General features: G+C 39.6%; 1 protein-coding gene across 2 annotated transcripts in view; it reads left to right on the top strand.

Moving 5' to 3' along the window:
- Positions 1-3,693, top strand: part of tox2 (TOX high mobility group box family member 2) — a 125,967-nt gene extending 122,274 nt beyond the window's left edge. For both annotated transcript variants that reach the window (XM_054783491.1, XM_054783490.1), the window contains 3 exons: positions 378-791; positions 870-1,006; positions 1,816-3,693. In XM_054783491.1, the coding sequence (XP_054639466.1) occupies positions 378-791; positions 870-1,006; positions 1,816-1,858 (594 nt within the window). In that variant the 3' untranslated portion in view covers positions 1,859-3,693. The remainder of the gene's footprint in view (positions 1-377; positions 792-869; positions 1,007-1,815) is intronic.
- The last annotated feature ends 8,475 nt before the right edge of the window (positions 3,694-12,168 follow it).

Raw genomic sequence — 12,168 nt, 5'->3', positions numbered from 1 at the left:
ATGAGATGCATGGACTGAAGCTGGGATGAGAACAGATTTAGTTCAGAGAGAGCTCTCTGATTTATCTACCTGAGATCACAGAGACACACAAAAGTTGAGAAACTCTGAGAGTTGTATTAGAGCGTGCTGGGATCTCGTCTGAAACTTTAAGGGAGACTAAACTGAGATTTAGTGCATCTAAAAAAACGAGACGCGGGAGAAATAAACCTTCGTCTCAGTTTGGTGTCACACAGATCTCAAAGCTGTCTAGGAGAAGTAAATGAAACATATGTGGGAACTCCTTTTGAATTTTTGGGTGAATGTTAAGTGAAACTTAAAGCGTGGTTCTACAACGACTCTTAAAGACGTCAAAAAGCCATCTTTCTTTTCCTTCACAGACATACAATGACCCCACGGAGCCAAAAAGTGCCCAAACAAGCCAGGCTTCCCCACACATGATGCCAACCAACCCCTCCCTGTACAGCGTGCCACCCCCTCCCCAGCCATCGTCCCCCTACCTGGGTCCTGGCGCCTTCCCCCTCGCCGATCTCCAGAGCTATGCGGGCCACGCCCCTCGCCACGCCCTCTCGCAGACGCTCAGCCAATCGCAGATGCTGCCCAGCATTAGTGCCTCTCCCCCTTCCTCCTTCCAGATCAGCCCGCCCCTTCACCCCCACCAGCAGCTATCCCTGCATCAGAGCTCGCTCCTCAACCAGCCCATCCGCATGCAGCAGGTCCAGTCCCAGCCAATCATCTCTCACCAGATGGGGCTGCAGGCCTCCCTTCACTCCCCACCCCCTCCAGGCCAGCAGGTATAGGTTTCACATCAGCTCCTAAATGGTTCTAATGTGTGCCCAGAGCATTCACTCTATTGTCCACCTGTTATTCAGGCATATTCCCACCTGCAGTCAGAGTATCAGAAGAGCATCGGTGGGTCGCAGTCTCCAGGAGCACCCGGTCCTGGTCCTGGACCGGGCCATGACTGGGACAGTGAATACTGCAATAGGGAGTGTGGCAACCACTGCAGGTTAGTGTTTTTGTTTACTTTTGTACTCTTACACTGTGGTCTAAATACCACTAGTGGTGTGCAGGAAAGACATAGATTTTTGGGAAAATCAAAATAAAAGTATATCGTAAATATATACAGCTTATGCGATTGGCTGGCGACGGGTCCAGGGTGTACCTCGCCTGTCGCCCGAAAAGACAGCTGAGATAGGCTCTAGCATAGGCGTGACCCTAGGGAGGACAAGCGGTACAGAAAATGGATGGACAGATAAAGTGTTTATTTTATCCACCTCATGGTTTATATAATTGTAAATGATATTTGTTGTTCCCCCTACGGGTTGCGCTCGGAATGCCTTGGAATACATGACAATTAGTTGTTAAGTGCCATTTTTCTTGATGGCGGCCATGTTTTTCAACTAACCGCGCTCAAATTGTACACACATGCGCTTGTCAGTCCCCTTCGGCTAAACACTGTCAAGTTACAGAGGTTAATTGAGCGGTGTGAGAAATTTCAAGTCAGTATGACTTTGGGGTTGAATAAGGGCATCGGCGTGTGGCATATTTGTCAGAAAAATAATAGGTAGGGGGTGCATGATGACTATGCATGAAATGTGCATGAAATAATAGAAATACAAATGTATGAACCAAAGATTCACTGAAATTGAATTCAAATAACGTTTTCCTCTGCTGAAATATTCATGATCAACTTGACACCACGGGCCAGTTAGCTACACGCACAAGCGACATGTTGGAAGCTAAATTGCAAAACGCTGGCACTCGCCGTATTCTATTCTAATGTACGTCTGTGTGTGATCTCTCTGTGTGGTGCAGTGGCAGCATGATAGGCAGGGACAAGCCCCTCTACCTCACCTGAGCCTCATCAAACATCAAAGCGGCGACCAAGCGAGGAGTCCACTCTCACCCTCTCCGTGACCCCGCCCCACCACCCCATCCACCCCCCCACCCCCCAAGCTTGCATACGTGTATATACGTTACATACTTTGTTTAGTAACCATCATGTTCTCTTCTCGCGACGGGGACTTTTGGGACGAGAGCGACTTTTTTCCCGTATTAGCCTGTGGTTTCAAGTCGCCTGATGCACTTAGGAAGCCCCACCCCCTCCAGACAGGCCCCTCCCCTCTGGTAGCTGGGCTGCAGAGCACTCCACTTTTGTGTCCCCTCAGGGACCCCATCCAGCTTTAATTAGAGTGCACAGGAAAACATACTTTTATTGTTGTTGTTACTCTTTTATTTATTTCTGCTTTGCAAAGTTGCCCCTCGTACTGGAGAGAGCTCTTTACTTCTACTAGGTTGTCCTTTGTTTTGTTTTTTTTTGCTTAAGGGTCTGCAAAAAGTGACACACAAAGCAGCAGGGGAATCAAAACAAAATAATCTCTTCTTTTTTTTTAATTTTAAATATTAAAAGACCCATGGAGGTCGAGCGAGCTGTCACAGTGTGATTGTAAATACAACTTTTATGGGATCAATTCAAAGGAAGTCCACATAGAGTTTGTTCTTCTGCAAAACTACAGCGTAAGTCATTGAGTGTGTGTGTGTGTGTGCGTGTGCGCGGACGTTAGAATGTTCATGACGTGTGAGATTGATTGAAGGTTTTGGCACTCTCGTTCTTGCATTACATTTGTGCTCACAGTGTGTGCGTGTGTGCGTGTGTTTGCGTTTTTTTTAAACATGTGTATTACATTAAGTCAATGGAAAGACATAATAGACGGGGGCAAGATATATTTAAAAAAAAAATAATGCATTGCTTCAAATAACCCCCCATTTTTCCCCTATCATAAAAACAATTCTGCCTCCTGGACATGCAGAATGGAAGTATAATAACATGCCCACATTACAGTGATTTATTATTATTATTATTATTATTATTTCTTTCCACTTGTTGCTCTTGTTTTTCTTTTTATTCTTTTGCTGTTTTTATTTCCTGACTGTAGCATAATTTTTTTTCGTCGTGTATAAAAAACTGAAAATAAAAACAACAAAAAATTGCCAATTGTAGTTTATTGTATTATTTGTAAAGCCAGTCATGATAAATATTTTTAATGGATGTCTCTTTTTTTTTTTTTTTTTTTTGTTGCTAGTTGCCCATCAGCCAATTGAAATGTATTTTTTGTGTTTAGAATGGAGGTTTTATTTTATATTATTGACATTTTTCTGTCCCCACGTTCGGTATGATACAAGTGAGACGGTCTTAAAAAGTCGTGTCCTTATTTATTCAAATAAGATTGCATTTTTTTTTTTAATTTTATTATATATTTGACTTTTCGTCCCTTCACATTTGGTTAAATAAAGTGAGACATTTTCTTTTATTCGTAAACAAACACATCATTTTTTTTTCTCACTACAGTGAAGGTGTTTTTTTTTATTTTATTACATTTCATTTGGTGAAAAAATAAGACAGGCCACAACTTACATCTCTTTTTCTGTCGTTTTATTTTAATTTCTGACAAACAACATGACTATTCTTCTTATTTCAATGGAGGTGTTATTTTACTTTAGTTTTGCTCCCCCACTTTAGGTATAATGCAATGACAGACGCGACAATGTTTATATTTCTTTTGTCAAATGTAGCTGCTGCTCCCTTCTTTTCATTTGCCAGCAGCATCTTTTTGTGTCTCAATGCTTCTTTTTATTTCCAAACCTGCATTACGATGATGATAATAATGATAATAAAAAAATGTTTAAAAGTGATGATAGTGCCTGTTGTCTGCTTATTATCTCGGGCCGTCTAATGAGACGATCACACCTTCAATGGCAGCTTTAAAGCCAGCAACTTCTGTATTTTTAGCACTGTGGACTCCTTTATTGGCAGTCGTTAACAAACAAGCGAGCAGATGCAAGGAGTCGTGGTGCATCGTGGGCGTCTCGTGTGAAAACACAATGCCCAAAAACTGATTTTGCCCCAATTTGCACACAAAGAGAGATAGAAATGGAAGTGCCTGTCACCCCTCCCCCCCGCACCTCTCTTAAGGCAATGTTTTATTCATCCCATGTGCGCCGTCTCCTCTTCGCTAGTCCTGAATTGGCGAATAGATCATTATTGGACAATTGGAAAAGCTGCCACACATTATATGGAAATCACAGTCATACATTCTTCATGCAAGGCCACCTAAAAGCAGGTTTGGGTACAGCCTTGTTTTTCTAGCTTGCATCAATGTTGTTCATATTTCAGGTTTTTTGGACCTGAAAAAATGAATAGCTAAAAAGACATTTTTCCGGGTCGACATGTATTCTTCCATCGCGCTGTGGCTTGTGTTTCTCTGTCCTGCCTCCATGCACATTGGTATTGGCTAATCCACCTGTCAGTCATTACGGACAGCGCAACTGATGGTTTTCAAGTTTCAGTTTTAAATTGTTTTCATATAAAGTCATACATATAAACAAGGTTTTTATGAAAACATACTATACTATACAGTGCCATTCAGAAGAATGGAGACACTTTCCCCTTTCTATAAGGTGCCAGTTCGGTCATTCAGGCAGTAGTTGGTCAGCCTTCATGGCTCATTTTAGCCCGCTTTGACTGTTTAAATAACAATTAATTTTACTATTTATTCATAAAATGTATTTATATTGTTTATTTTTAATAAAATATATAACATACAGTCTGCGATTGGCTGGCGACCAGTCCAGGGTGTACCCCGCCTGTCGCCCGAAGTCAGCTGGGATAGGCTCCAGCATCCATCCACCCATAGAAAATGGATGGATGGATGGATGATATACAGAACCATGTCAAAAGTTTGGAGTTACTTTCTTTTTCTATAGGATGCAAAAAAAGAAGTCTCCACAAAGTGTCCTCCACACTTTTGGCTGGTACTGGTCGTAAAACTTTTAAAAATATTTCTTTTTCTATTTATTTTATTTAAATAAAAAAAGCAATAATCAAACACATACCGAAATCGGCAGATCCCTCACGTCCATCACTTAGCCGGTGTTCATGCAGCGGGTGGTCAGTCTTCATGACTTATTTTAAGCCAGTTTGACTGTTTAAATACCAATGTATTGGAAAGATTTTTCTCCATTTCGTTAAATTTCAAATGTATTTCTAAAATGTATTATTATTTTTAATAAAATATGTTACTATGTACTAATCCCTCACCGTTTCACGCTTAGAATTTTTGCGCGTTTTTTTCAAAAATACATTGATGAATAAATCATACTGTTTTGAGGTTGAATACGGCCTACTATTAGTCAAAAATGTGCATATCTAAGCAAATTTGATGTTGTTTGTCCTGCATTAAAGATTTCCAACCATAAAAATGGCTAAATGAACAAAAATTCAAATATAAAATTCAAAGAAGTTATGATGATATGTAGTATTCCACAATGGTCACTAGGTGTCAGTAATGTTACTGTAATGTTCAGTGAGACACACAATCATCAGACTTGATCAGCGCAAGGTGCTTTTTTGCAATTATCTCTATAAAAACACAGGCTACTGATACTGCAGTCACCCACGCCCAGCTAAAACTCAACTCTGAACCCTTCCATGTCACAGCCCGTCCGCCCCCCACTCATCTCCCTTAGCGCCAGAAGAAATTTACAGCAACACACACGAGCACGAGTCTTATTTATGTCTTAAATGTCTTATTTTCTTTTATTATGTCTACTATATTGGATGATATGAGTGTAAAGGTGACCCTAGTGGGGTTATTTCACCCTAATAATGTAATAATCATATACTTAGAAGATCATAAACAGGTTTTCTATGCTCTAACTGTGAAAATATTCCATTTATAAATAAGGAATGCTACTTTGCGGGAATTCACTTAGCACGGTTGGGTCTGGAACCAATTAACTTCAATAAATAAGGGATTATTGTACTTTTTTATTTTAATTTTTTAAAAAAAAGAATAGCAAAACACTTCCAGTCAATGTTTTTTTAGTCACTGGCCTGTCTACATGTCAATCATCATGCATGAAAGCTCATTCCTTGTGGCTATAGTTATTGTTTCAATTCATGACAAACGTGTCAGTTATTATTATTATTATTATTTATAGTGTTGTTGAAGTCCTGCAGCAACACAAATGTGGCCAACGGGCAAGAAAGTGTCCTTGCTTTTGTTGTTAATTGACTGTGGGGAGAGAAAATATGGTGTAATATGTTGCAATGAGATGAAGGCTTCCTTCTTACATAAGTGCAGCGTGGAAGCCAATGCACCACAAGGCAAAATGTTTCACTCGCAACTTCGGTGCTGCGGCCGGAAATGCCGGCGGCTTTGACAAGCAACGAATTTCGTTTTGGTGTTCAGAATAAGCTGAGGTGAATTTTGCGCACAAACAAAACCCAACAGGGATGTCACGTGTTGAGAACAACAAGGACAAGGTAATAACAAACACTTCCTTTTTTTCAAACAGTGACATTTTGCAGCGCTGCTTGCGGAGGCGGGGGGCGATAAACTTTTTTGTCATCAGAGAACAGGAAGTAACACACTTGGCTCCAAGCACATTTTCTGGTTTCACACCTGTTGATTTGAAGTAACCTCTTTCACGTGCTCACGTTGACATCATTTCATCACTTTCCTGTTTTTTATGCGACTGAATGAAGTTCACAAAATGTTCAAAGCAGGTTCGTTTGTCTAACTGAGCGAAGCCTGCATGTGATTTTAAATATTCAACCCCCATTAGATTCTCAGTGATGATTTTACATCAGTTTGGGAGCAATTTATTTATTTTTTTACTTAACACAGATCAGATTAAGAACATTTTTTAACAGAATGTTCATGACGTGTGAGAAAGAAATGGACTTAACCTGATGTTCTCTCACTTAAAAAAAAGTATTTATGTATTTTTTATTTTTATATAAAGAGGAACAAAATGAAACCAAATATACAGGGTCAGGCAAAATGATCTGACACATTTGTAGGTTCAATAAAAGGCAAATAAAGTAAAGAAACAAGAAAAGTTGCTGCCATGAATTGGACTGGTGAGCATCGCGCTTTCGTTGTGGAAACGTTTATCAAAACAAACGAATCTGTAACTGCAACGCAACGAGCGTTCTGTTTGCACTTCGATCTTGGTAGACGTGATCCCGTACCAGCTTGAAACATGACCTTGTTATGGGTTACCAACTTCACAGCTACTGGATCTGCATTGAGTGTGTGGACAATAATGGATCCCATTTGACTGATTTAATTTTTAAAACATAATGAAACAGAATGGCATTATATGTACTTTTCGAAAATAAAAACACTTTCTTGTTTCTTTACTTTATTTGCCTTTTATTTAACCTACAAATGTGTCAGATCATTTTGCCTGACCCTGTTTTATGAAAAACATAGCTGAGACTTACAGTATATTATACATACTTATACATATTACATATTTCATATTATTACATTTTGAAATATTTGCATTTAGACGTGAATTTAGGACTACATTTATTTCCACCTCATGTCCTTTTTTCCCCAGCTTTCAAAATATTGTTCATGTTGTTTGTATTTTTGTTTTTATTTTATACATAATAACATCAGTACTGATATATTTTTCAAACATGTCCTGAGGGTAAAAAAAATAACTTTCCCAATCACACAGCGTTTTCTTATTTTTGAAAATATTTGTATTTAAATTTAAAAAATTATGAAGCATGTATTTTTTTTAGTCACTGTTCATGCAGTCATTGGCCAGTCTACATGTCTGCCATCATGTTTTATTATATAATGCAGCAGTGAGCAATTATATTGTGTTTGTGAAAACAAATAGGTGTTCATTTTTGGTAATTATGGTTTGATTTTGTGGGGGAAAAAAGTCCCAAGGTTTAATCCGAGCTTTCAAAATAGTTTTAATGTTTTTTTTTTATTTTAATACAAAATAATATCACGACTGATATACTTTTCAAAAATGTGATTCAAAATATTGGTTCTCTATCAAATTTAAATAAAACACTTTGGCTTTTTTCAGTTTGGCTTTTTTCAGTCAGCGTTCAATCATGCAATCATTGACCGGTCTCCATGTCCGTCATTGTGTGTTATGCAGCAGTGAGCAGCATCGTGTGGCTGTTAAAACAAATGGTTGGAAATGAATTATGGTGTCATTTTGTGCAAAAAGTACCAAAGTTCAATCCCAGCTTTCGAAATATTATTTATATTCAGTATTTGTGTTTATTTTAATACAAAATCATATCAATACTAATATATTGTAGACTAATATACATGTAGAAATATATGTTTTAAAAATGATCTGGGGGTAAAAAAAAATGTTTTTTGATCATACAGTGTCTTGTCTTATTTTTTAAAATATTTTTATTTGAATTTAAAAAAAAAAAAATATATATATATATATATATATATATATGTCTTATTTTTTAAAATATTTTTATTTGAATTAAAATATATATATATATATATATATATATATATATATATATATATATATTTATATTTATATATATATTTTTATATTGTATATATTTATTATATTATTTATATATATATATATATATATATATATATATTTTTTTTTTAATTCAAATAAAAATATTTTAAAAAATAAGACAATATATTAAAAAAATAAGACAATGCCTCTCTCTCTCTCTCTCTCTCTCTCTCTCTATATATATATATATATATATATATATATATACAGTATATATATATATTTTTTTTAATTTAATTCAAATATATATATATATATATATATATATATATTTTTTTTTTTTTTAATTTTCAGTCAGTGTCCAATCATACAATCATTGGCCAGTCTACATGTTTTTCATTGTGTGTCAGCATACGCAACAGTGAGGAATATCTTGTGGCTAGGAAAACAAATTTAGTCCCAACGTTCAAAGCAAAGAAGGGTTATTGTTATATTAATGTGTTTTTAATCTTTTTTGCGAAACAGAAATATGTTCAAGCATTAAGTGATCATTGTGGATGAGAACGCTAAGCGTGCGTTGCGGGCCAGATGGCGGCTGAGAAAAAGGCAAGAAAAAGCGCGATGCTTTGTCAGACTGAAGTGAAAATAATAGAGCCACATCCTTTCTCTCCCTCTCAGCACTTCTTGTGAACGTGAAGAGGAGATGAGTCAGATTGAGAGGACATCTATTCACTCATCATCTCCGGGAGAGCGTGTGAAATCACAAAGACTCATTTCAGACGGCCGTTAACCGTTGCAGCCACTCCACATTTCTGCTGCATCATGGACACATGCATGGTGTCATATCTGCAAGATGCTCAGGACTTGGTCACGTAAGCTTCTGGCCCACGTCTTTTTGGCAGGTTACGAAAATGCCCATCAACCCTCCCGTTTTCCCTGGGAAGCTCCTGTATTTTTCCCATATTTTCCATGAAAAAAAATCCTCTCCGGAACTGCCGCACAGCTTCCTGTCCGCTCAGCCTCGGCAACAATCGGCAACACTCGGCAAACATCGGCGTAACACACATCCTTGCGGCAAGTAAAACGTAAGGCCTTCAAAACAAAAGTGCTCCAGTCAGACACAGTGCAAATATGCAACTTGCACCACGTGACTGCGGGTGACGGTGGTGATGTGGGGGCGGGGCTTGTGACAGGCACGTATGTCACATGATTCAATCAAATAGAGTGAGAGAGATGGATCGACATGAGGGCATCGCTGCCAAAAACGCCCTCAAATTGGTGTAAATACGTAAATAAAAGCAGGGTCGGACACACAGATTTGCAACACTAAGCAAGGGCTGCGTTCATTTCGGAGCTAGGGTCAGGGTTTGAGCCAAACTTAGGGTTGGGGATAGAGTTAAGGTTGGAGCTAAGGTAAGGGCTCTGGTTAATGCTAGGGTTAGGGCTCGGGTTAAATCTTGGGGTAAAGTTGGCGCTAGAGTTAGAGTTGGAGCTACATTTCTACTGTAAAGCAGGAGGCAGGTCCAGACAGGAATGTTTGGCGCAAATGACGATCGTTAGGATACAATGCAGTGGAGCCTCTGCCCGCCAACGATGGTCGTTTGGATGGTATCGCCTTCGTTAGCATTCCATTCAGATGTCATGATGGCCATGGACACACCCGGAACCAAGCTTGCTATGCCTCGTTTATTTGTTAGAGGCTAAATGATTGAATCTTTTGGGAAAGGATGAAAGGACAGACAGCGTTGCATGTGGGAGAAAGGTGGTGTCCTCGGCCCCCAACCACCCCCACACCGCCCCGGTTTGAGATGGCTTCTCAACCTGAATGTAGATGGCTTCCCTCACTCCCCTTTCAAACCATTTGTCTTCTCTGTCCAGAACGTGTAGGTTTTCATCCTCAAAAAAGTGCACGTTTGTCTTTGAGGTGGAGATAGACATCTGAGTCTTGACCCGAAGAGGCTGCTTGGTTTCCCCAATGTAACAATCCTCACTGCACTGGCCAGCAACACCACATTGTTGTTGTGGGTATCAGGTGTCCTGTGCCAACCTCTGTCTCAAAGTGTTGGCAGGTGTACTGGTACGTTGTGTTTGTTCAAAATCCTCAGACAGCCCCGAGACATACAAGATGACAATGTTGTTGCGTCCTCATCCACCTTGCTTTTGTTCTTTCTGGACCGAGATGCACTTTTTTTTACAAACAACCAGCTGGGGGTAACCACAGGTTTTGAGAGCATCCATCAGTTGCTTGTGCTCTTTCTTTTTGGCCTGTGGGCTGGCGGGAACATTATCAGCTCTGTGTTGTAGGTTTCTGATAACCCCCAGTTTGTGCTCCAGATCTTTCGGATACAATGGATCCAACGATTGTCATTTGACACCACTGAAGGGTGAACTATTCCTGTCTGCACATGCCTCCTCCTTTAGAGGAGAAATAGATTGGATCTTGCACCAAGCTGCCAGACTAGAGCTGTCCTATCTAGTCTGACTGGTGCGTGTCCCACATAGTCTTTGAGCATGAACTGATCAAGCCTGCTCAGATGAGAGTCCAAATGTCTTGTCAGACAACCGCAACAGTCCAGTTGCGATGGATTGAATGCCTTGAGAATACAATGACCTGGATGAATGAGAATATTCACAGGCAAACCAAGAATCACGTTTATTTGTAGTTCGAAATGTAATTAAGGTGTTTTTACCCACTTTTTTTGTCTCCCCTATGAGGTTATCCTTTTGTCCTACAGCATCTGTTACAACATCTTATGCAAATTAGACAATGGCATCATCTAGCGACTTCTAGCGACTTCTAGGACCAGTCGCTACTTTTCTTACTGAGGAGTTGGCAACAGTGTGGACGAGATGACAACGTACAGTTCAACGAGGTGAGTCTTCGATGTGTGTGTCGCCGATGTGTAGCGTGTGGGCGTCATGTGGACAGTGAGTGTGTACCCTCGAATGTACAACACATTGGGAACAGTGTCCGGACACGGGGGAACAGTTTATGGGCATGCAGAGGAAAGTCCATGTGCTTCCAGCGCTCCCTTGGCCAGAGAGAGAGAGAGAGGAGCGCTGCGTCTTAAAGGGACGGAGGGGTTCCTTTCACTCTTAGCTTGGAGCTAAGGAAGGCGAAAAGCTTGTGTTTGTGTTAGGGTTATGGTTGCGGCTAGGGTTCGGGTTTGTAACAGGACCGGGTTAGGGTTAGACGTTTGGGATTAGCACCAGCCATTTTTATAAACATTCCAAAAAATTAAGTAAGAAATTCCGAGACAAAATGTACCATTCATGCTAACAGCAGTACCATCATAAAGTCAGACTACACTACCAGTCCAATCAGTCATTAGTACTAATTGCATTCATTAACTGCCAGCCGCTAATGACCTAAATCCTGTTTTCCTCTCCCGCCCACGCAGACTTTGTTTCTCCGCTTGTCACTGTCAAACATTCCAGAGAATGCTGATTTCTTTTTTTCTGAATGTTTTAATTTTATTTGCGGATTATCAAATGAATGGACACGGCTTCATAACGAGGAATGCCTCTATTCCTGTCTAATTAAATTAGGCCTGTGGTTTGAGTCCTTTTCTGTGTTTGTGTTTGACAGCTGCCATCTGTTTGCCTGTGAGCTGCTCTATTAATAAGACATTCACATTGAGATGGGCCTTTATTCCCGCCTCACTCTCCATTACCATGGAAATTGTCACAAGGTGCCAAAGCCCAGAAAGCACAGACAAAAGGAACGCTTTAAAATACACCTGAGCCAAAAAAGAACAGAACTGTGAGGTCTAATTAAGGCTGTGCATATTTATTGACGGGGGAATTCACACAGGAGCATATGCTCATGAATAGAAGGAATTTAAAAAATAAATA

This window comes from Dunckerocampus dactyliophorus, chromosome 8 (genome assembly GCF_027744805.1).
Source record: "Dunckerocampus dactyliophorus isolate RoL2022-P2 chromosome 8, RoL_Ddac_1.1, whole genome shotgun sequence".
NCBI lineage: Eukaryota > Metazoa > Chordata > Actinopteri > Syngnathiformes > Syngnathidae > Dunckerocampus > Dunckerocampus dactyliophorus.
This window is presented reverse-complemented; position numbering and strand designations above follow the sequence as displayed.